General features: G+C 52.9%; 1 protein-coding gene across 4 annotated transcripts; it reads right to left on the bottom strand.

Annotated features, from left to right (window-relative positions):
* Positions 1 to 2562: 2562 nt before the first annotated feature.
* On the bottom strand, positions 2563 to 24296 carry DISP2 (dispatched RND transporter family member 2). Of its 4 annotated transcripts, none has more exons than XR_007407439.1 (11): positions 24008 to 24296; positions 19681 to 22882; positions 19021 to 19522; positions 13001 to 13330; positions 12689 to 12718; positions 12417 to 12540; positions 12015 to 12130; positions 11709 to 11836; positions 11283 to 11380; positions 4049 to 9772; positions 2563 to 3716 (listed from the first exon to the last, which is right to left on the bottom strand). XR_007407439.1 is itself a non-coding variant. In XM_049104374.1 (10 exons), the coding sequence occupies exons 3-10, from the start codon at positions 19143 to 19145 to the stop codon at positions 6512 to 6514; spliced, it is 4212 nt and encodes a 1403-aa protein (XP_048960331.1). In that variant the 5' UTR covers positions 19146 to 19522; positions 19681 to 22882; positions 24008 to 24296; the 3' UTR covers positions 2563 to 6511. The 4 variants fall into 4 exon arrangements, 2 of the variants coding, with proteins under 2 accessions (XP_048960331.1, XP_025328980.1); XR_007407440.1 differs by having other exon boundaries at positions 6218 to 9772; XM_049104374.1 differs by having other exon boundaries at positions 2563 to 9772.
* Positions 24297 to 24655: the final 359 nt, after the last annotated feature.

Genomic DNA, 24655 nt, shown 5'->3' with positions numbered 1-24655 from the left:
TTACATAGGTGTCAGTTCTGGGTTGGTGTTGGTTGGTTTTCCTTCTCACTGTAGTTCATATTTTTCTGCATCTTTGCATGACTAGTAATTTTTTTATTAGACTTTTTATGTTTTTGCATGCTGATTATTTTTGTATTCCTGTAAACATTCTTGAGGCTTATTGTGAGATGCAGTTACATTACTTAGAAACAGTTTGATCCCTCCAGGTCTTACTTTTAAAATGTATTAGGTGGGATGAACAGTGTTTAGATTAGGGGTAAGAAACAAATAAATAAACTGGGACTAGTGTGTCCTCACCACTGAGGCAAGACCCTTCTGAGAACTCCAACCAATCCCCACAAATTATGAAGTTTTCCAGTCTGGCTGATGGGAACAGACAATATTCTAGTCCTCTATGAATATTGGCTACTATTCCCCCTAATCATTTTGGATGGTTCTTTCCTTAACCTCAAGTAATTTCCTCACATTTACATGATGAGTAATGCTCTGCTGAATAGTCAAGGGTGGCCCTTTACAGATCTCCAGAATTCTCTATGCACCTTTTTTCTCTCCAGCAGTCTGTTCTGAGCACTTTAGTTTGGGTTGCCACAAACTCTGAGCTATCTTCTTCAGTTCAGGGAGTCTGCATGGCCCTGCTTGGGTTCTCCCCCACCCCCACTGTGTGTCCTAGAAACTCTCTTAAGCAGTAAGCTGAAGCAATCATAGGGCTTACCTCATTTGTTCCTTGTCTCTCAGAGATCACTGTCCTTTGTTATCTGATGTCCACCATCTTGAAAACTGTCATTTCATAGTTTTTATGTTTAGTTGATTGTTTCAGGAAGGAGGGTAAATCTGGTCCCTGCTACTCCATCTTGTCTGCAAGTGGAAGTTGTATATGTACTTTGAATGTATTTTTGTTCAAACCATGGAGCTGCAGATTTAAATCATTCCATTTTTGGAAAATGCCCACCATGTATCTTACATGCAAAGCCATAGGATAGACCTCTATACCCACAGCCAAATCAGATTGTCTTTTTTTTTTAAAGCTTTATTTATTTGAGAGAGAGAGAGAAAGAGAAGTGGAAAGGAGCAGAGGAAAGGGAGAGAGAGAGAATCTTAAGCAGACTCCTGCCTGGGCATGGAGCTGTACCAGGTTGATCCTAGGACCAGGAGCTCATGACCCCAGAAGAAATCAGGAGTCAGATGCTCAACTGACTGAACCACCCAGACTGCCCCTAATTGACTTTCTTTCTTTCTTTTTCTTTCTTCCTCTCTTTCTTCTTTCTTTCTATCTTTCTTTCTTATGATTTTATTTATTTGTTTGACAGAGAGAGAGCACAAACAGGGCGAGTGGCAGGCAGAGGGAAAGGGAAAAGCCAACTCCCTGAGGAACCAAGAGCTGGATGTGAGGCTTGATCCCAGGACTCTGGGATCATGACTTGAGCCGAAGGCAGATGCTTAACTGACTGAGCCACCCAGATGCCCCTCCAGATTGACTATCAGAAAAGTCTGGTGCCATCTTTCAGTTCAAACAAATGTGATTAATATGCATCCTGTTCAACCTTTCACTCTTTTTTTTTTTAAGATTTTATTTATTTATTCATGAGGCACACACACACACACACACACACACACACACACACACACACAGGCAGAGACACAGGCAGAGGGAGAAGCAGGGTCCATACAGGGAGCCCGACCTGGGACTCAATCCTAGGTCTCCAGGATCAGGCTAAAGGCGGCGCTAAACTGCCGAGCCACCCGGGCTGCCCAACCTTTCATTCTTGTTTTTTTTTTTTTTTTTTTTTTTTAATTATTTATTTATTTATGATAGTCACAGAGAGAGAAAGAGAGAGAGAGGCAGAGACATAGGCAGAGGGAGAAGCAGGCTCCCATGCACCGGGAGCCCGATGTGGGATTCGATCCCCGGTCTCTAGGATCGCGCCCTGGGCCAAAGGCAGGCGCCAAACCGCTGCGCCACCCAGGGATCCCTCATTCTTGAATTTGAATTCTAATCTATCTTTCTTTCTTTCTTTCTTTCTTTCTTTCTTTCTTTCTTTCTTTCTTCTTTCTTTCTTTCTTTCTTTCTTTTTCTTTCTTTCTTTCTAAGATTTTATTTGTTTGGGGATGCCTGGGTGGCTCAGCGGTTGAGCATCTGCCTTTGGCTCAGGGTGTGATCCTGGAGTCCCGGCATCGAGTCCCACATCAGGCTCCCTGCATGGAGCCTGCTTCTCCCTCTGCCTGTGTCTCTGCCTCTCTCTCTTTCTCTCTCTCTCTCTCTCTGTGTGTCTCTCATAAATAAATAAATAAATAAATAAATAAATAAATAAATAAATAAATAAATTATTTTATTTATTTATTTGTGTGTGAGAGAGAGATAGTGAGAGAGAGCACAAGCAGGGAGGAGAGGGAGAAGCAAGCTCCGTGTGAGCAGGGAACCTCATGTGGGGCTCAGTCTCAGGGTCCTGGGATCATGACTTGAGCCAAAGGCAGATGGGCAACAACTGAGCCACCCAGGTACCCCTTGAATTTGAATTCTTAAATGAAAAAGGCACAGAATTGAATAATCACACAGAGGCCTGATAGTGATTATAATTTTATCAAGGTCCTTCCAGGGCTTTTCAGCAGAGTGGCTTTGGACAACCAATCATTTACATAACACATAATGGCTTTCTTTTGTTTCTCATCTTCCCACTAAACTGAGTTACAATTTCTTCTCTTAAGCATAAACACTTCCAGACCTTGAGTTATCATTGTCCCTGCGAACAAGAGTGTGGGTGGAAAGGATGAAGAATGCCTGTATTTTCTATCCCCCAGCAAATGGCATCTTGATGGATGGCATGGGGTGTCAGAGAGCTTGTCATTGCCTACATGTATTATCAAAGGCTGAGATAAGGCCACCATGGAAGAAAAGATCGGAAACTCTCCAGATAAACGGATGAAGGTTGTAAATCAATGAATCTTCTTTCCTGATACCTCCCACCTGCCTCCCTTTCCTGTCATGCAATGGGAGAAGAATGGAATGAGTTAGATGGGGCTGAGGAAGTTTGGTTTGTAAATCTCTTGTGAGATGTCTCTGACAGAATCAGGCTCAAGCTAGGATATTGCCTAAATATCATAGCATCAGATATGCCATGTGCTAGTTAAAATCCAAGAGTCTGCCAGTCAACAAAGCGCCACAGCTGTGGAAGGATGCGTTTTCCCATAGTAACAAAGTATACCAAGTTACATTTTAAAAACGTACAGCACACGTACTCATACTCTGAGTGTGAGTTCAAGGATCTGTGGTACAAATAAAGGAAATGACCTTAAGTCCCAAATGGGTATTAACGTAGTTCTATTTTAAAGTGTCTCAGTGTTAAGAGACTGTTCCTTGAATTCAGAGCATATGTGAATGCTTTAACTGGTTTTCCCCTGCCTCAGCATGCTTCTCAGCCATATACTCATTGGAACCACCAATGATAATAATAAAGTGAATAGGTCTGCTGGAACTCACAGGAGTTTGGAAATGTTTTCAATCCTGCTTTCCAAAATTGGGGCCAGCGAGACAGGCTGGATGATCCATAGATATGGGTTGCCTGTTGTTGGTATGGGCCACTCTAGCTGTGAGGCGATGTTTTAGATTACCACTGGGTTCTTCCAGTCTTTTGGGCCCAGTGATATGCAGAACAAATCCAGTCAGTACCTCAGCTACTCTGGCTCATCTGTCTTCCTGATGAGGGTTTTGTGGCTGTCACCTGCAAGAATGGGACCCAGAAATCTCTGAGTAGGATCCTCGGGTGTACCCAAATCCCTGATGCCTGCCCTACCCACCCCTATGTACTCTCTCTTTTATTTCGGTGATTGTGTCCAGGGAAAGTGTTGAAGCTCCAGTCCCAGATGACATGTCTCCCTTTGCAGGACACAAAAGAGGGTGTGGAGGAGCAGGTTTTTGTGGTCCAGGCCCCTGTTGCCCTCCCACAATACAGGGCAGAAGAGCCTTGGTGAGCTGCTCAGAAGCAGCTAAGATTCTGGTCTCTCTTTTGAGTCAAGGCCAGACTTCTGCTCATGCTCAGGAAGAAGGGCTCACCTTGTCCGCCCTCTGGCTGACTGTCCCAGATGAGACCAAGGCTCTTTCGGCCTGGCTGTGCGGTACAGAAGGACATGGTCCATGGTGTAGAGAAGCCAAGACCCTGATGAGCAGCCCCAGGCCAGAGAGGTGGAACTACTTAGACATGAAGATAGAGTCCCAGCAGACCTCCCAGGGGAGAGGTCCAAGTTAAGTCCTAGTCACTGCTTCTGCTTTCTGGTGTCAGGGGTTTGATTTTCTTAACCTGTAAAGGAGCCGATGTATCCTGTCATTCCTGCCCGTGGTCTTAGCTCTGTGTCATTGGGGTTTCTGCTCCACTTCTCAGGGGCTACTTGAGCGGGAGGTAGGTCTCAACAATATAGAAAAAAAAAAAAAAAAAAAAGAACAAAAACACCTCTTAATTTGCCTCCAGCTTGGTCACAGACTATTTGGCCCTAGAAAAATCCCTTTCCCTCTGTGATCCTCATCTGTAAAATGGCCTGGATCAGTAGTTTTCACACCACATTCTGTGGAGCTGCCAGGAACTTGAGGGGTTCCCCAGGGCCCCCGTGAGGCATAGTAGAAAGTGAGGCTGAGCTGGCTCTGTATACCCTTACCTGGCACCCACCAGAGTAGCTGCTTTTAATCTGTTTTATATACTGTGTTTTCACACAAGGGTTCTTTGAAGAAAGGGTCCCAAGGCTACCAAGTTTGAAAACTGTTAGAATGAATGATCACAGAGGTACAGTCTGAGACACTTGTACTTCTGAAGGCAAGCTCAAGCTGTCTCCCCTCCAGGAAGCCTTCCTGGTTCCCCATCCTGGGTACTTGACCTCCAGCAGTTCTGATGGTGACAGGCATTTGGCCCTCTGCCCACACTGCATGGTGCCATCAGTGACCCATCTGACCCTGTGTATATGTGTGAGCTGTTTCCCCAGATAGAGTGGGAGCTCCCTGAGGGCAGATGTTCAATGTTCTTTCCGTGCCTCTGTCTCCTTGTACTACCATATCAGAGTGGCTGTTTAAACTTGTTCCAAGTGCCATGAGCTCTGACATGGCATAAAACCTTGCAGAGAGACTCTGCTTTGGGGAGGAAGAGTCACCTGTTGGTCCGCCGAGTACCTCCACAGACTTGTCCATAGGAAGTTGGGGACCCTGACCTGGGGAATAGTTTTAGACTCACACACTCCCCAAAAGGGCAGGCCTGAATTCCTGCCTTCAGTGAATTCTGTTGGACCTCTTCTGCCTTCAGTGCCTCTCCTGGAAGAGGCTCTCCATACCCTGGCTATGGAAGAAGCATGCCCCTGGCCCTGAACCTGGGAAATCAGATCAGCCATGATGCCCCAGTGTGGGTAGGTTCTCAGTGGATCTGGAGGGAAGCACAAAGCAGATGCAGAGCAACTCCTGGCTTGCTCAGAGTATAGCTCTGTCTGGAGATGGAGATCTGAAGAGAGGAAGGGTAGGAGTGTACTCAGAGACACCGGTGAGATGAACCAGCAGGTTAGCCACAGGCAATGTCTCTTGGGCAGGTAGCCAGGAGAGTGGGAGTTCTAGAGGTGGAGGGAGCCAGGAAACCTGCTCTCCCATTTACAAGCTCTGTGACTGTGGGTAAATCATTTAACCTTACTTATTCTCAATGACTTGACCTATAAATTATGGGCATAAGGGCCTGGCTAATTGCAGGCTGCCCCGTAGTGAATGGTGAGAGTCCAAGGGGACAATGGGTATGCAAGTAAAGAATTCTGTAAACTAAGAGGTGCAGGATATAAAGGATTCTTATTGTTTGTTTACAGGAGGGAGCACTCTTCCTGTGCCAGAGGGGCTCCCTGTGAGGGACTATCCTGCAATTTAGAGATACTCTGAGGCCTGGCCCTCCTCCGCCTGCTTCATTCCCAGCAGTCATCTCGGCCCAGCCTTGATAAATTTCTGGTCAGACTGGGGAGCGTGATGGGGTAGGGCCATTCAGGAAAGAGGCCTCGGCCTAATCCTGGCCCAGAGAAGCACCCCCAAAGAGAAGGAAGTGTCCTGATAAAGAGCCCCTGAAAGGTGTGAGGTCCCGGAGGCTCCTGAGTTTCCTCAGGGCTGTTTTGGTTGGAGAGGTGCCCTGGCAGGGTCCCAAGGACTGGGTTCCTTACTCCCAGTTGGCGTGGGGGCCAGGTCAGCCTACCCCTAATACCTGGAGCTACACACCTGGCCTTCCCCCTCCAAGAGGTCCTGGTTGGCATTACAGGGACAGATGAGACCTCAGCAAGCCACGAGACGTGAGCTTGTGACATTTCTCTCCAAAGATCCTCCCCACTGAATCCTCTGGGTGTGGAGAGTAAGCAGCAGCCTGGACCGAGGCTGAAACATGTGGCAGGGTTTAAAATCCACAGGTCGGAGGTGAAACCTCTCCATGCCGACGTGGGGAGATGCATGCCATTCGGCTCCAGTCTGGGCTGCCTGGTCACCTCTGACCGGCTCTGTGCCCTAATCCAGCCTCCCTCAGCTACTGTAGCCTGAAGTGTGGGTGCTGGGCCTGCGGAGCCAAACATCTGGCAGATCTGGCTGGCTGTTGGGCAGCACCACAGGGCTGCCATCTCCTGGTGCCCCACGGCCCTTCCAGGATGAGCTGCTCTGGTGGGAGGCAGGCAGTGATGGGTCGTACACGGTCTCCCTCAGTGCCAGCCATAGGGTGTCCCGCTTCCCATTCAGCTGGCCCCGCTCGGGTACTGTTTGCTCAGTTTCATCCAGGTCATCTGGGGAGGCACCCACAGAATCTGGTACTCGGGCGCTGGGCTCAGAGGTGCTCAGGCAGGTCTCATCAGAGACACTGAGCCCCTCCAGGGTGCTGGCTGAGGAGCAGAGGCAATCGGGAGGCTCCACAGCCTTGGGTTTGGGAGAGTGGGTGGAAGCTTCTGGTGAGGCCTGCACAGGCTCAGCTTTCTGCATTGGGGAATCCTTCCTGCCTTGGGTTTTGGGGCTGGGGCCAGCCTGCTTATAGGGAGAGGAAGTCTGCAGGGCTGGGCACTGGCTGAAGACTGCCTGGTGGTCCAGGAACAGCTCCCTTGGGGAGGCCGGGGCCAGTGGGGGCCGGGGGCAGCAGGGGCCATCATGCAGCTGTAGATCCTCTGAGAGTACTGAGGGCCGGTGGGACAGTTTGCTAGTGGCCGTGCTGGTGTCAAAGCTGGGGCTCCGGCGCCGGGCAAGGGGCTGTAGCTCGTACTGTTCTGAGCAGGATCCCGGCGCCCCTCCCACTGGCCCTGATCGTGGGCGGCCAGCCTTCTCCCCACTTGGCTCCCCAGTTCCAGCATCCCATGGCAGGTGGGCGCAAGGCCAGAGGATCTGCCCACAGTTCTTCTCTGGCCCAAAGAAACAGCACAGAGATTGGAAGAAGAAGCTGGCAAAGCCGCAGCTGACACACTTGACCATCATAATGACAATGCCCAGCTTGCGATAGAGCAGCACTGTTGCGGGCAGCATGAGCACACCGGCCGCAAACAGGGCTGCAGCCCCTACTGCTGTGGCACAGCTGGTCTGGCGCAGTGAGAAGGCCACGCGGCTCAGGCGATCAGGGTGCGGGCACAGGTGATAAGAGATACAGTAGTTGACGGTGAAGTCTACTGAGAGGCCCACAGAAGCAGAGAGAAAGAGGGCTTCCGCAGTGTTGAGCTGCCATTCCAGGAGAACCAGGAGCCCTACTGTGAGCAGTACGGTGCCTGCCACTGCTGCCACGGAGAACAGGCTAAGTGGAACGTTCCAGGTGCCCAGCAGCAGCGTGGCAAAGGCCAGCGCCAGAGCCAGGCCCAGCACCACAGCAGGTTCTGTGCTCAGGCTGTGCTGCAGGCTGTACAGCTCCAGATGGCTGGTAAACCAACCTCGGTGGAGGCCGGGAGGTGCCCTCCCCAGCTCCGCTGCCAGCCAGTGGCTGACCTCAGTGTAGAAATGATGGGTCTGGCTGTAGTCTGGACTGTACTGGAAGTTAGTCTGGAACTGCAGAACCAGGGCAGCCAGGCTGCCGTGGGTATCGAAGCGGGGTCCTAGGTCTCGGGTGTTGTTGGGGCCTTGCTCCAGAGCCATCATCTTGAGGCAGTGCAGGAAAAGCTGGGGTGCCCAAGGGAAGCCCGAGTGGCCACAGCAGAGGCCAGGCCCCAGGCGGGCACAACCCGGGCTCTCCACCCAGCGCTGGAGGGCCTCCATGAAGCACAGCGTGGGCCAGCCCTCCGGCTGGGCTCCAAAGAAGCTCTGGTTCCGGGCCGCGTGGCAGAGTGCCAGCAGCCAGCGCTGGGCCTCGGGACCGCTCGCCGAGAAGGCAGGGTCGCTCACCAGGGAGCTGTTGCTGCGAGGGTCCAGCGGGTCGCCGGTGTCCACGGGCAGGATGCCCCACACCAGCACCACGGGCATGTGGCCGCCCTCGCCCTGAGGCAGCCGCTCGAACAGGAACTGCTGGCGGTACTCAGCGTCGAAGCGCTCAAAGGGGTGGCTGGGCCGGAAGACCTGGCCGCGGGGCGGCGGCAGGGTGGGCAGCCGCAGGCGGGGGCTGACGCCGGCGATGTAGGCGCCCCCTGCCGCCAGCGCGGCGAACCAGCAGATCCAGATGTAGCGGAACTTGATGACCCCACAGGGCAGGAGGCGCTGGAAGAGCAGGCGCGAGGTGCTGGCCGCCGCCCGCCGAAGGCCTCGGAGCCGCCGCTGCAGGGCCAGCGCGAGTCGCCGGGGGGCGCTGCCTCCCCGCTGGCCCTGCGCCCGGGACGCGCAGCCGCGTGCCAGGTAGCGCTCGTGGAGCACGGCGGAGGCTGGCAGCCAGGCGAGCGTGAGCGCCAGGTGCGCCAGCACGGCCGTGCCCATGTAGAGGGCGAAGCAGCGCACGGCTGGCAGGCGGCTCAGGTAGCTGGCATAGAAGGCCGCCGCTGTGGTTAGGCCCGAGACCAGCAGCAGGTAGCCGAAGTGGTGCATGGTGCGGCCCACCCGCTGGGCCAGTCCCCCAGAGGGCAGCTGGCTCTTGCTGAGGCGCCACAGGTCGAAGAAGATGAGGGTGTGGTTGGCGCACACGCTGCTGAGCAGGACGAAGGCTGCCAGATTGACGAAGGGGAAGTAGGCCATGCGGAAGGCCACTCGGTAGAGGAAGAAGGCAACCAGCAGGGAGCCCAGCACCCCCAGCAGCACCATGAGTGTGAGGAAGAGGGAGCGCAAGTAGAGGGCGATGCTGAGGAAGATGGCAGCCAGGGCCAGCAAGGGGTACACTGTGTCCTGGGCCAGGTAGTGCCTCAGCAGCTCCTGCTTGAGGCCCAGGTCCATGCCAGTGATGGATGTGTAATTGTCAGAGAGCCCCCAGGGGGTGGCCAGGCGGTCCAGGTAGATGCCCATCATGGAGGCACCCTTCGGAGTGGGCAGGAAGAGCAGGCTGTACTTGAGGGAGGGCACCTGGTAGTCAGCCGTCTGGGGACTCAGGAAGTCCCTGTCCAACAGAAAGTGCAGGAGTTGGTAGATGGCACTGTTCCGGGAGCACTTGGTGGGAACCTGGACACAGTGTGGGGGTTTGTCCTGCCCAGGGCCCAGACAAGAGGGCACCAGGGCACCGCGGTGGTAGTAGGTGGCACAGGCCCGCAGAAGGGCCAGTGTTCGGGCTGCATCCGCTTGAGTTGTGTCCAGGCAGGAGGAGCGGTTGGAGAGCACGGCCACATAGTTGCCCAGGGACCAGCTGGGGCAGCACTTGTTGGCTTCCGTACGCTGGCACAGAGCCCCAAAGTGGGTATGGGAGCGGATCTGTATGGCACACACAGCAGGAGAGAGCTCAGGGGCAAGGCAGGGGCCCAGCTTCCACAGCCCTGTCCAAGGCCCTCTCACCTCCTATCAGGTTATAGGGCCCAGGCAGAGAGGCATCTTGATCGTCCCGCAGAAATGGTGTGTCTCAGAGCTGCATTTGGTTCCTGGCTACATCTTGACTCTACCAGAGAGGAGCCTCAGGAATACTGCCTGAGGTCCTGCCCTAAGTCCCCTGCAGGTCATGCACCCCAATTCTGCACTGCCTGAGCCGGGAGTGGAAGTGGAAGTGTCGGCCACAGATGGGTCAGGGGTCCAAGGAACTGGAAACAAACAGTGGGAAAAGTGGAAGCCAAAACATTCCAGGGTCAGGGCCGGTGCCAAGCCTTTGCCCCCTCCTTCTGTCCACTGGTCTGCTTAAACCCTCTGAGGGACAGGGTTATTTCTTTTTCGGACCTCATGCCTTCTTTTCTGTCCCACCTGCTGTTGACATAACACATTACAACAGCTGGTACAGTTCTGGAGGGCACTGGCCTGGGAATCAGAGGCTCTGTTTCACTACCAACTGGCTCTATGGTCTTGGGCCTGAGATCATGCTGACAATAGCAACATTTATTGAGAGATTTCTATTGCCAGTCATTATGGCAAGTTCTATCTTGTTTAATTGTCACAACATCCTTATGAGAAAAGTACCATTATTTTCTGTATTTTGTATATACAAAGCCCGAGGCATTGAGACATTAAGGAACATGCCTGTAGTCGTCACACAGCTAGGGAGTATTAGAACTGGCCTTGGGGCGCCTGGGTGGCTCATTCGGTTAAGTGTCCAACTCTTGATTTTGGCTCAGTTGTGATCTTGGGGTCCTGGGATTGAGCCCCTCCATGTGGGGCTCTGTGCTCAGCATGGAGTCTGCTTGTCCCTCTCCCTCTGGCCCTACCCCTGCTCTCTCTCAAATAAACAATAAAATCTTAAAAAAAAAAAAAAAAAAAAAAAAAAGAACGGGCCTTGAATTCAGGAATCTGACTCCAGGATACATGTTCCTAACCAGTGTCTTGGTACTTCAGATACACTTGTGTGGAGTGCCTGGGGCTACTCCGTGCTGTTTACACTGTTTTTCACAGCAAACCTTCCTTCAGATGTTATGCTGTATGGCTCTCCAGTTAGCATGATGGGATTGGCACTGCTTGGGTTGATGGAACCTGGGGGCCTTGGGGTGGGGCCTCCTCAACAGCTCCTGAGGCTCCTTTTCAGGACATTTTGAAAATCCCAGGCTCTGCATAGTCTCTGTGTCTTGGCTATGTCTAGGCTTTTCTAAAGACAGTGACTCTTTTTTCCCCACCCCAGTCTGGAGCCTTTCAACAGGGTTGGAATAATTTTCTAAGCAGGGAATACTCTTTTCCCAGTCCACCCTGGCAGTCCTGGCTCAGCTGTATTTCCTGGGGATTAGGTCCCTGAGGTCCTTATGGCCCCTGCCCCTCCCAACCCCTGGCACCTCCCCCTCCATCAGCTCACCTGGTCCTGTTCCATTCGACACATGGAATGGATGGCGTGCAGGTTCCATAGGCTGCCCGCTGAGGTGGACATGAACACCAGCTGTGCATAGCTCTTCTCTGCAACACACCCCCCAGAGTTCAGTTCTTTGGCATCAGGTCCTGGGCCCACCAGAGGGAAGTTGCTTACCCAGGGCCATATGAGGTTCATTCAGATCCTCAGAGGTCTGAAAGGTGTGCCTAGCTGCCCTATCTGGGGCCCTGCCCCCAACCCAGCCCCCGAGACCTACCTTAGCCTCCCAACTGTAACCCAACTTCCTTGGCTTGAACATGGCCAGCGGCCTCCTTCCTTTTCTGTCTGCCCAGATTTGTTCTCCTGGGCCCCTCTGTTCTAGTAGGTGTGATGGGGACCACCATTAAAGGCAGGAACTGGCCGGTTGCAGCTTACCAGGTGGGCCACAGAAGAAGCTGTCCTGCCCTCTGTCCTCCAAGGGCTCCACCATTCTTCGAGGCCGGATTAAGCCCTCCTGGGCACTGCTCCAGGGTGTGGGGCTCAGAGTGGTATGGAGGTTTGAGCTGAGGTAGAGAGAAAAGCTATGCCAGGCACCATCAAGGGATGGGGGCTCAGAGGAGGTCAGACACCACTTCCCAGGGGACCTCAGCAAATCCCTCTAATCTGCATCTGGGGAGGTCACCCGATGCCCTATCTCTCTCCCACTTTCCCTTCAACGGTGGAAAGATGGAAACCCACTACCTGTTCTGCTCAAGGTCTGGAGAGAGAGAAAGCAGCTTCCTGGGGCCTGTGAGAGTTTGCAGTGCTCTCCAGACTACTAGCTTGCGCCCAACGTCTGTGTCTCGAGGCTCAAATCCCTGCAGGAGGGGAGGACAGAGAAGATCAGGTGGGCAGAAGGATGATTGCTCCATCTGGCCCTTCTTGGCTCTGCCCCTTTGGGTCCCTGGAGCAGGGAAGGCCAGCCCACCTTTCTGGATTGTTGGACGAGAGCATTACCTCTGTATTATCTCTGTAATGCTCTCTAGGGGTCAAGAGCCCACCATTGCCTTCCCATCTCCATCTGGGTTGCTCCAACTTTCTGCCCCAGACAGAGCTGAGGTGGCCAGGCATGGGGGGTCCCTGTCCCTCCCCTTAGCCTCTTACCAGCAAGGGCTTAGAGAAGTCGGGCAGCCGGTCCCCCAACAGTCCGGCTAACGTGCAGAGGATGATGACAGCCAGACACAGCAGCAGCACAGCCACTGGCCACTCGGCAATCAGCTGGGAATAGCTGGGAAAGAGGAAGAGAAGCCACAGGAATTGGTATTAGGTGTGGTAGCAGGGTGTGGTGAGCTTCGGAGTCACCAAAAAGGGGTGATAGGGCCAAACTTGGCACCAGCCTAGTCACGCCTAGGGGGCCACAGAAGGCCCAGGCCTACCTCTTTGGCATCCGGAAGGCCCGTTCCTGCCTGTGGAAGGGAAGAAAAGACACTTGCTTGTCAGAGCCCTCTTGTAGGATGGGTGGTAGGGTGTGGGGACTGAGGAAAATGGTACTAACGCTTTCAGGCTGTTCTACTCCCAAGCTCCAACCCTTACTGCCTCTTCCATCCAGGCTGCCTCCTCCATCAGAGGCATGGGACATCCTGGGCTGCCTTTTAATGAAGGGGTCCAGAGCCGGGGGGGCTCACCCCACTTTTAAGCCCGGCCTCATCTTCCAGTGGGAGTTTGCAGGCTGCGGGACCCCTCCTTACCTGACGCTGACCACATGGTGCTGCACAGATGGTGGCTTCCAGGCCCCATCTCGCTGTGAGGGGGCTGGGGAAGGACTGAGGCTAGAGCCATGGGAACAGAGAGCTGCCCGGTCCCCAAGCCCCGGCAGGGAACTGTCCCCCCGGTATTCCTGTGGTGCCCGGGGATAGGTGAAGTGTGCAGGGGCCAAGGGGCTGGTCGGGCGCACAGGCTGGAGGGTGGAAGTTGCTGGTGGGGGTTCTGAAGAACTAGAAGGGTCCTCAAGGGGGCCACTGTGGGGGCAGCAGCTTTTCTCTGGGCTTGCCTCAGAGGCCACGGCCTTGCTCTGGGACCTGGGGAGAGAGGAGACAAGGGTGATGGGGTTAGAGGGGGTGGGGGTGGGCCACCTCATGCCCCAGCATTGTTCAGTAGGCTGAGACAAGAGACGGGGCAGGGGGACTCAGGGTTGTTTGGCTTATTAGTCCTGGGGAAGAGGTGAGGAGGGTGCAGCCTCTAGCGATCCATTCCCAGCCCTACCTCTCGGCACCATTGTCTCCTTCCCTCATCTGTCCATATGCTCTGAAAACAATATTGGCAGCCTGCTACATGCCAGACACTGTGCTTTTACATATGTGATCTTATGTACTCCTCGCAAAAACCCTACAGGGGAAATACTTTCCTTGTTCTATAGATGTGAAAATAGGTTCAGCAAGACATGAAGAGCGGGGCCTTAAACCCAGTCTGACTTGCAGTCTTGAGCTCTTTCTGGGGCTATCCCCTGCTCATTCTCATGGCAGATGTTTGTTGAGTGCCTCCGGCAATCTTGTTCCCACCTTAGAGCCTTTGAACTTTCTCCTCTGTCACCTCAGCATGCTTTCCCCCAAGATAACTGCATGGCTCACAGCCTCCCTTTAGTCTCAGTTCAACTACCACCTTCTAAGAGAAGCCTTCCCTGGCTACCCTTTCTAAATAAGCACCTGCCAGCTCTCTACCCTGCTACCCTGCTTCGTATTTCTTCACAGCATTTGCCACAACCGGACATTATACAGTGGTCATGTTTACTGTCTGCTTCTTGTGTGGAATGTGAGCTCTGGGAGAGCAGGGCCCCATGCCTTTGTTCACCTCTGTAGCCCTAGTGCCTTGAACAATGCCCTGCACTCAGAAGGTACCCAAGGAATGTTTGTTGGGTGACTACTGAGCACTAGATGGGCTACTAATGGTGGCGCTGGGATGAGTAAGTTTCATCTTTGTCTTCTAGGCACTCATAGTAGGTGGGAGATGTTGACAACAGTCCCGCATGTTGAGTGTTGTGAGACAGGAAGTCACAGAGGGCTGAAGGAGCCCAGAGGAAGGCCCAACTTTGACAGGGGTGAGGGTAGTCAGGGAAGGTTTAGTGGAAGCAAGTTCTGCCCTTCCACCACCCTTGGGCCATGGGGCAGAAGGTCTTGCTTTGCAAGAGTGTGCAGAGCTGGGAGAGGGAGTCGGGACCCCAAAAGAACTTGCCAAAGAGGAGTTGGCAATAGATACTTCTTTCAAAATTACTCATGAGGGCAGTATTCAGTGCATGAACCCAGCCTCACTCCTTGGGTGCCGCGGGGGTGGGGTGGGGGAGGCGGAGTCCCACTCAGGGGCAGGATTGCCATACCTAGGACAGGAGTAGATGGCCATAGAACCAAGTTCCTGAGAGAGGCAGAGACACAGGCAGAGGGAGAAGCAGGTTCCCTGCGAGGAGCCTGATGCAGGACTTGATCCCAGGATCCTGGGATCACAACCTGAGCCAAAGGCAGACACTCAACCACTGAGCCACCCAGGGGCCCCCCAGCCATGGTGTGAGGTAGACATTGTCCAGAGAGGCTGGTTTTTGCCCAGAAACTGAGTAGAGGAACTGGAAAGAATAGGCAGCTCTTCCTCTTCCTCCCAGAAGGATGGCTGGTGGCATAGCAGTGTGGGAAGAAATGACCCTTATGCTGAGAGCAAAATGGGGAGGTGGGCTCCTGGCTCTATTATCCTGTAGCTCTGGGGCCTTGGGAAAGACACACAATTCTTGGAGTGCTGGTATCCTTGTCTATTGAGTAAGAGTATAATGATCATGCCTCTTCTCAGGTTTGGTACAGGAATTAACTGGTTTAACATACATGACATGCCTGCCATGGAGCCTGGAATGTGGAAGACACATTTGCTTTCCTGCCTGTTCTTGCACTCAGTGCTACAGGGAGCATGTAGTTTAAGAAGTATATTTAGGGTGGCCCCGGGTGGCCTTCAGCCCAGGGAATGATCCTGGAGACCCGGAACTGAGTCCCACATCAGGCTCCCTGCATGGGGCCTGCTTCTCCCTCTGCCTGTGTCTCTGCCTCTCTCTCTCTCATGAATAAATAAGTAAAATCTTAAAAAAAAAAAAGAAGTATATTTATATTTACAATTTGCACCTCTCTAGGCACCTCAGATAATAGATCTCCATTTTAGAACTTCTCACACCTTGAGAATCTCACTACATATATAATTATAAATACTTTCTTTTATTCAAAAGCTGCATCAGAATTTGAACTCATGATTTAAATCACTGATACTTATTTTTTAATTAACTCAACATTTAGAAAAATAGGAATTTGACCAAAGTTGTTCTAAAGCAAGACCTCAGGGACTCCTGGGTGGCTCAGCAGTTAAGCACCTGCTTTCGGCTCAGGGTGTGATCTTCGAGTCCCGGGATCGAGTCCCACATCGGGCTCCCTGCGTGGAGCCTGCTTCTCTCTCTTTCTCTCTCTGTGTCTCTCATGAATAAATAAATAAAATCTTAAAAAAAAAAGCAAAACCTCAGATGACCCATAAATTTGATATAGCAACCAGTGTCCTGGCAAATAAAATACCTTATTGGCCCATCCCCATGGGCTGAAGAAAAGCTATATGAATGGTCTGGGTTTATATGCATAAGTGTGGACATTTACTTCTTTAAGGTTTTTGTTCTGCAGGTCTTTTTTGAGCACCTACACACGCTGGGCACCACTCTTGGTCTGGGTTATCCTGAAGACATGAAAATGACCCATTAGTCTTGGTCTGTCCTTTATTGATTTATTATTTTTAGATATTTTATTTCATTTTATTTTGAGAGAGAGAGAGAGAATGAGCATGGTGGGAAGAGAGGGGCAGAGGAAGAGGGAGAGAGAGAATCTTAAGTAGGCTCCCTGCCTACTGAGCCCCATGCAGGGCTTGATCTTACAACCTTGAGGTCATGAACTGAGCAGAAATCAAGAATTGGATGCTTAACTGGCTGAGTCACACAGGCACCCCAAGATTTAATTATTTAATTAAATATTTATTTTTTAAAGTAGGGTGTGGAGCCCAACATGGGGCTTGAACTCACCATCCTGAGGTCAAGACCTGAGCTGAGATCAAGAGTTGGATACTTAACTGACTGAGCCACCTAGGTGCCCCAGGATTTTATTTTTTAAGTAATCTCTACACCCAAGGTGGGGCTCAAATTCACAACCCTGAGACCAAGAGTCGCATGCTCCACTGACCAGCTAGCCAGACACCGATTGGTCTACTTCTTTGAAGCAAAGCCTGCATTCCAGGGGTCAGGAGGGTGGAGCAGCCAGGGTGTCTATTCCAGCTACTCATGGCCTTAGAGCACTGACTGAGTACTGGGCTTTGCTTAGGAGCCAGGCTCCTCACCTGCTCCACTTGGACTGCTTTTTTTTTTTTTTTTTCCATTAAGGGTAGCTAGCACTATGGGGGTGCTGGAGGAGAAAAAAAGCACCCCCTTAACCAGTCCACCAAAGCTCATAAGCCTACGCTGTTCTTTAGCTGGCTTCTGTTCAACAAGGATTACAGCCTTTTACCATTGGTTTGCTTCTACTGGGGTCTCCCTGGCCCCAGCCCCTTCTTTTCAACCCCTCTTATCCTTCTCCAGGGACCTAAGATCAGTTGCTCCCAAATCTCATCCTTCTTGATGGTGCCCAACATTGTCAATGTGGCAGAATTTGAAACCTTCCACATCCCAGCTGCTGTGAAATTGGGCCTTTGTCTCAACCCCCGCCCCCCACCACCACCACCAAGGAGAAGAGCTAAACTCTTTTGAGAATAAAAGCTTTCTCCTGCCAGCTCCTGCTGCCCTCTGTTCTCAGGAGACATAATAATAATACAAATTAAACACCCCAGGTCTTGCTTTCTTCCCAGGGGGCTTTCATTCTTACCCCTTCAGTTCTATGGCTCTGACAAGTGTGAGGAACTTAGGCTGGTCTATAACCCAAGTGACTGGGGCAGGCAAGCAGGGGGATGGAAAGTGGTGACACAGGTTTCCTCAAGTGGCCAAAGCTAAAGCAGCCAGGGTCTGGCTGACAGGGCCCCAGACACAGAGCCCCCACTGGGAGACCCATGAGAGGTAAATGTACATGTGCCTTAACTGCACCCCAGGGCCACAGACACATAGCAATATGGACATCCATGTGATTCCACAGAGAGGCCAAGACAGATGAGGGAGCATTTCATGCCACTAGGAAAATAAAAAGATAATTTTAAAAACCAGAGAATGAACTATTTCAAATTGCGCTGGAGTCAATCAATTAGTAAAGAACCATGTGGGTCCCATTCACTGTTCTATTCACTATCTGTCCCCGGAGTATTACTTAGCTCAGCAGGAACATATTTATATTTCTTGATTTGAACTGTCTACCTTTGCCTGATTAGTGTCCAGGGTCTCTGGAGAAGTCCATAGAGAAGCCAGAGGTCCCAGAGAGCTGCTGAAGGAGAGCAAGTGGTTCCTGTTCCCAAGAATGACCCCCATGTGCAGGGGAAATGGTCAGACCAGACAAGGCATATCCCTGATGAAATATCCAAGGCAGCAAAGGACTCTCCATCTCCTTCTAGGGATATTCCTGGTCCCAAGCTCCTACTCTGCCCTGTCCTGTCCCTGCCTTGCTCATCCCTTGCTCTTTGGTCAGTCAGTAGGCCCAGGTAGCCCTCTGGTCCAGGGAATGCATCCATCCTGTGTCTCACTCCCTTGAAGAAAGCTCTGTGCCTTTCAGAGTGACAGAGTCTGGCTAACTCTATCCAGACCGATGTGTTAACAATAGAGGGAAGAAAACATTTTTCTCTACTTGTGGGGCCTCCTCTTTGGTCTGAGGTATAGAATGTACATTACAACTGGGGCAGTGTAGAGATATGTTCATCTCTGCTTTCTTGCCCCCAAAGAAAGCCTCTTATTTCAGTCCAGGCAGGAGAGGGAGAGGCAGTGTCATGTCAGGGGAGGGATTCTGAGGGTGGCAGACCAGGCGGGGCACAGAAATTGCGCCATATTGCTACCTGGCTGGGCTGTTCCCTCACACATATGGAGGAAGGTGGAGGAGAGGCACCAAGATCTGGGCCCTGAGTGAGGTGCTCCTCCGGTCCTGCCAGCCTGGAACTCCTTCAGGGATGGTACTGACTGCAGCCTGAGCCTCAGAGCCAGCCCACCCTTGCACTTCTAGCGAGTGCCCATAGCTGCCACATGCGGGGACTCAAGCCGACACGTGCGCAGCTGGCCATGGAGGTTGACTGGAGAGGGACGGTGATGGACAAAGACAGTCCCTGGCGTGGCGGCAAGTGCCTGCCCTCCCCAGGACACACACCTTGGGGATCCTCCCGTCCATGCCGTCCGCGCACCTTTGAGCACACTGACAAGCTGGAACTCAGACTGAGGTCGCCGCGGGCTTGGGGCTTCCTGAGAAGATGCGGGGGCAGGGCCTAGAGGGAGGGGCTCAGGAGGAGGAACCGGAGGAACTCCCCACCCCCGACCCCGGGTCTTCAGAAGTAAGGTAGGAACAGTGAGTGGGGCAGGTACTGGGGCGGTGAGGGTGGTGGGGACTGACAGTAGGGGGTATCAGGGGGAGAGAAAACTGACCCGGTAGAATGCGGGCGTGGTCAGGGGGCCGGTAGCTCGGAGGCGCTGGCAGGAGCTCTGGGAGGGGCTGGGGAATGAATGAGGGAGACATATGGCGGCTACGGGGATACCTGGGGCGCGGGTGCTGGCAGGGTCTGCGAGCTGGGTCTGCGGAGCCGTCCGCCCTACCTGTCCGGGGAGCTGCCGTCTGAGGCCAAGGGCTCCCCCTTGGGCCGCTGCTCCCCTTCCGGACCCGGGCCGGGAGCCGGACCGGGAGCCGGACCGCCGCTGCTGCTGCCGCTACCCGCGTCCATGCCCGTGGGCGGCGCCGCTGTCCGGGCGCTGGTGCTGAAGCGGTGGCGGCGGCGGGCTCCCGCGCATGCGTCGGACAGATCGCTGGGCGTGGCCGACGAGGGGCCCAGCCAATGGGCGCGGCACCGGGGGGCGGGGACAGAGGCTCCCTGCGGCGCGGACGCCCAGCGCTGGAGGCTTGCGGTCTTCGAGACGGTGGGGTTGGTAGTGGTGTGGGGTTGGTAGTGGTGGGCCCCTCTACGCAGGCCGGGTCCGAGAGCTGCTGTTAGGAGTCTGGCTGGCCTTTCCCAGGGGGACGTCGATCTTCCCGTAAGAGACCAGGAAGTGCGACTCCAGGCACCGTGCAGAGAGCCTCGCTGCTTGAAACGCGCTCTTCCAGCTGGAAAGAGGGAGAAACTTCCACACCGGCACTTCACTGTGCAGGGAGCAAGGGTTGAGAGGTCGGGCGACCTAAGTCCCACATTTCCCTCAGCTTTGCCCAGCAACCTCCTCCTCCCCAATGGGACTAGACACTGTTCAAGTTGGGTCTGTCCTCACATTTGTCTGGACCTGGACCTGGGTTTGTACCCGTCCGCTTTGGAGCCTGGCTTCTTTTATTCAAGCGTGGTGTATGGGCTGTGGGAAGAGAGAGAATTCACAGTTCTATCCCTCTTCAGCCTGGGAGGTACCCAATAGCCACTCACTTTAGAAAACTTGTTGCTCTATCATCAGGGAACGGCTGTGGGGAAGGGGAGTGGGTGATGGGCCTGGAACAGGCCTGGCTAGAGGGCGAGAATAGATATGGGTAGGGTGAGACGACTGGGAGTTGAGAAGTGGAGAGGGTTCCTGATGTAGGATTTGCATGGAAGGGGTTTCACAGCAAGCAGGCTGGCTGTATGTGCAGGGAGGTGCCATGGCTGAGGGATGGGGCTGGGAAGAGTCAGAACCGACAAGCATTTAGAATATAGGTATCCCTAATATCACTGTATGCGCAAATATCACTCTATGCAAGGCATAGGTCACTAGATGGGAAAATCTAGAGGAAGGTGTAGGAGTGGTGGGCCTGCCTGCAGTAGCTTTGGCTGTTGGGCTGAGGCTTCAGTTTGACTGAAGATACAAAAGGCCAGCCAATAGATTGATGCTGACTGAGTAGGGTGTGATCAGGCCTGTGTGGTGGTTGATGCAAACTACAGGGTGGGGGCAGTGTACACAGAGGACCTCTCTCTTCCTAAATGGGCTTTAGGGAACTCTTCATTATTGATGGTAGAGCTTTAGCTGGCTGAGAGGGAAGGTATTCTTGATCTGGGTGGGGAAGGGGGTGGTGGTGGTGGTGGTGAAATAGGCAAAGTTAAAGAGGCTGAAAAGTTCAGTGCCTCTTTTTAGGGAATGATGAGAAATACGTCTGGACAGTTGGGATCCATTGAAGGCTTTTGATCTATAGAGTGAGGCATCTAGACGGAACCTTGGAAGGCCCATTGGGTCCAGGTATATATGATGGGGTTAAAGTGATAAGGACACAGTTGAGGCTGTTTGATGGGAGAGGTGAAAAGGAAAGGAGTGGTGGTCTTATTATAACCATATGCTATGGGCACCACTTGAGTCAAGCTTCTGAGAATGCCTGGCTGAGCATTTATATTTTATAACTAAGGAACTCAGAGACCATCAGGCCCCCTGGGTACCAAGTTGGATATGAAGGAAGACAGGCTCTTTAAGGGTAAAACATGGCCTCTAAGAGGCTATTAGGAAGAGAAGATTCTGGTCAGGCCCCATGACAGGTCAGCAGGCTCCCCATTCTTGTGTCCTCTTTCTTCTGCTTCCTTAGTGAGGTGGGCGAGGTTGGGGCACACAGGGCTCTGGGCCATGGCCGGGTGGGGGTGCACAGGGCCCTGGACCATGGCCAGGGGGGTGCCCACCGGGCCCTGGGGGGTGGTGCCCCCCAGGACCATGCCCTGGGCCATGGCCAGGGGGGTGCCCACCGGGCCCTGGCGGGTGGTGCCCCCCAGGACCATGCCCTGGGCCATGGCCACCCTGTGGAAAGCCAAATGAACAATGTTAGAGTAAGAGGTCAGTGCCAGTCTTGCCTGAGATCAACTTCCTTCTTTCACTCCCTTCCTTTCACCTTCTATTATAGAGGAGTCTGGATTCCTGGGCACTAGCAGGGGATGGTGGTGGAGAGCTGGGAGGCAGGGATAGCAAGTGATAAAGCTAGAGCACTAAGCAGACAAAAGTGGAAGAACCTAGATTCACTGGTTTCCATTCCTTGAGCCAAGATAGGACTCCTACTCCCTGAACTCTGGTTTATTTCATCTGTAACTAAGGAACAGAATTATGTTTTCTTCTCCTTTTTCTCACCCAGGAACCCTTACAGAGTCATTAGAGATTTTGCCAGGCTAGGAACTGCAGGCTAACTACTCACAAGTGAGGGTAGGGCTGGGGGAGGCTGTGAAGGAGCTCACTGAGAGCTAGGAGCAAGGAGGCGACAAGAGGCAGGGTTAGGGGAGAATGTAGGAGCTGAGGAAGAAGAGGAGGAGAGGGGGATGGGGAGGAGGAGAGGGGTAGGAGGAGGAGGACAAAGGAGGTAGCTCAAGAGTGGGAGGAGACTAAAAGTAGGAGGTAGCAAGGTGAAGATGTGCATGTTCCTTATAGGAGGGAGAGTGTGTGTGTGTAGGTACAAGGGTGTATGCTCATTTCCATACAAATAGTTATGTACACGTGCATGGGTGGGTACACACACATGCCTGCTTTGCACACATACATGCATGTAGGTGTATGTGCGTGCTTGTGTATACGTGATAGTAGGAGCATGTGGGAGCCCATGCCTGTCCCTGAGCAGGTGCTAGACTCAAGAAACCAGGAAGAATAAAAATAGTAAAATCAAGGCTTTCCTGCCTCAGTCAGAGAGGCCGAAAGAGTGTGGCTTAATCTTCTGTCTTTGCTGGAACAATTCCTGAGGCCCCAAGGCCAGAGGAATTTCTTTGTCTCTTGCCACAGGCCCAGGGAAGAGGAGACACCAACCACCTTGCTTCTGGTGCTGGGGCACTGGGGCAGCCCTGAGGGAGCAGGGATCGGGATCGCCCCAACCCCTCAGCTTCTGCCTTCTAGGCCCCAATAAAGGCTTGGCATGGGAAAGGAAGAGTCAGGCTGGAGGGCTCAGAGGCCTTACTGTGACTGTGTCAGAGCAGCCCCTTCCGCATCCAGGCTCCGTGATGCCTGCAAACAGCCACCTCCCATCCTGCCCACCTTTCCTTCAACGACTCTTTTTATGGTGGGGCTAGTTCCAGGTCTAGGAGTCAGGTCTGCTGGTGGTAGCCAATGGAGGAAGGGGGGTGAGCAGCCTCCCTTCTCTAGCAGAGGCAGGTCATTGGGGCCTGCAATGTGGTTGGGGTTTGGGAGCAAGCCAACCATCCAGAGAGGCTGTGGGGGTAGCCAGGAAAGCAGAGAAGCATGGAACAGGCGGGGAAGCAGCGGGAGAGAGGCTGAGACAGGGAGGGGATGTGAGGAAATGGGAGAGACAGATGGGAAAACAGGAGAGGAGCCCAGGAGAAGGCTGCAGCCGGCAGGGGGTGGAGGAGCACTGTCGCGCCCCTGCCTGCCTGCCCATGGGGCTGATGACCAACCCTGCTCCCTACTTTCCATTTCAGGAAGGTCACTGCTGCTGCCTGAAGGTCTAGGAAGGGGGCTGGAGCTGTGGAGGACACAGCAGTTGGCAGTTGGGGGCGGAGAAAGGGGAGGCAGCTGGAGAGCTTTCCTACCTTTGGACCTGTGGGAGAGGAAAGGAGAAAAAGCAGCTTTGGTCATTTGGTTCTGCAGTGAGATACTTGTCCTGTCCCTGGTGCCGATTTTGTGGCCACCAAACCCTGCCCCACCCCCACGGCCAAGCCCTGCAAAGGCTCCTCAGACTTGGTCACCGGCCTGACAATCATTCCTTCTCTCAACAACAGATACAGATATATGGAAAGTCAGTACAAAGCTTAGTTGTGCAACCCTGTTTGGACAAGAGCTGGCTGAGACTTCCAGGGTACAGTGAAGGAGTGAGGGTTCTTATCCCCAGGCTGGCAGCTAGCTGTCTGCCCTCTCAACCTTGACCAAATTCCATGACACTAAGGGAGGCACTCCACAGTGGTGAATCGAATTCTGGTTCTTTTGCTTCCACCTCCAGACGGGCCCCGCCCTGCCTCCCCATCCACCCCCTTCCCCAAATCCTACTTTTTCCAACCCAATGTCTGCTCAGACCCTCAGCTCTTTGTGGGTTCCTGCTTATGACCTTCTGGTCTCAGCTCAGCCTTTGCTCATGTCTTCTGCCACTTGGACATCTTTCTTGCTCCGTTCTGTGTGCCTTCCTGCAGAAAGTATGCTTATGTTGGGCCATCCTGCCGCTCTGCTTGCCCTCTATGGGTCCAGTGGGCTCATTCTGCAGTAACCAATCTGAGTGGTCCTGGCTGTTCTGAAGTGATCCATTGGTGGGAATCATCTCCTTAATGATATTTCTATTTCTTGAGGCCCAGAATAGTCTTTTGTTCCTTTTGAAGGGAGCCAAGGGCATAGCTGGCAAGAGCTGAGTTCTGAGCTCCAGACCTTGCATATCTCCACAGCCCTATCCTGAGCATGACCCTTAATTTCCCTGGGCCTCATGTATACAATGGGAGAAGCACCTGTCTGTTTTACTCCTGAAGTGAAGATCTAGTGAGATGAAGGATGTATGAGCATGTTTCCTAAACTGTAAAGTATTGCATAAAATATAAGAAATTGTTTTCCTTTCAGAACCCTCCAGACCTTCGCACAAACACACATTCTTGGCATGCAGTAGATATGGCTGACTGATTGCCTCTGCCCTCACCTCTCTCCTTCCTTCTTCACCCCACAGCCTCCCAGCCACAGCACTTACCTGGATCCATGTTTATCAGCCAAGCACAGGGAGTGACAAAAGGAACACCTATGGTTCAACAGGTCAAGTTTAGTTTGCTGTAATCTAAACCTCCGTCTCTCCTTCTTCCCTCCAAGGGATGTATACAAATAGCCCCTTCAAGGAATAAAAGTGCCCCCTCTGACTTAGCTGGGTACCCAGTATGGAGCTGGGCACTGAGTAGGTGCCAGACATGGGTGTTGACACAGTGGGTTCACCCAAATGGTGACTAGAGGGGGACATGAAGAGTATCATGCACTGGCCCCTGAATCCCACACCCTCATATTTGACCCCCTGGACCACCCCTAACTCACAATCATGTATATAACTCAATTCTACTTGGTCAACGTCGGTCATGTTAATTATTCACATATGCCTACCACGTGCCAGACCATGGTACCCAGTCCCTATAGATTCTTATCCCTGTGTAGACACCTGGGATAAAGGAGGGAAGGGAGCCTTGGAGAGAACAGTGTACCCAGAACAGAGAAGAGCAGGTTGGGGTTGTAAGGGCCTCTGGGGGATTCAGCACAAGTGAACTGAAAGCCTTCCAGGGCCCTAGCTGCCTGTTCCTACCTCCTCCCACTAGAGTTGGAACTTGGTGGGAGGCTTGGGGCCTGAGCCAGTTTG

Source organism: Canis lupus, chromosome 30, assembly GCF_003254725.2.
Source record: "Canis lupus dingo isolate Sandy chromosome 30, ASM325472v2, whole genome shotgun sequence".
Lineage (NCBI taxonomy): Eukaryota > Metazoa > Chordata > Mammalia > Carnivora > Canidae > Canis > Canis lupus.
This window is presented reverse-complemented; position numbering and strand designations above follow the sequence as displayed.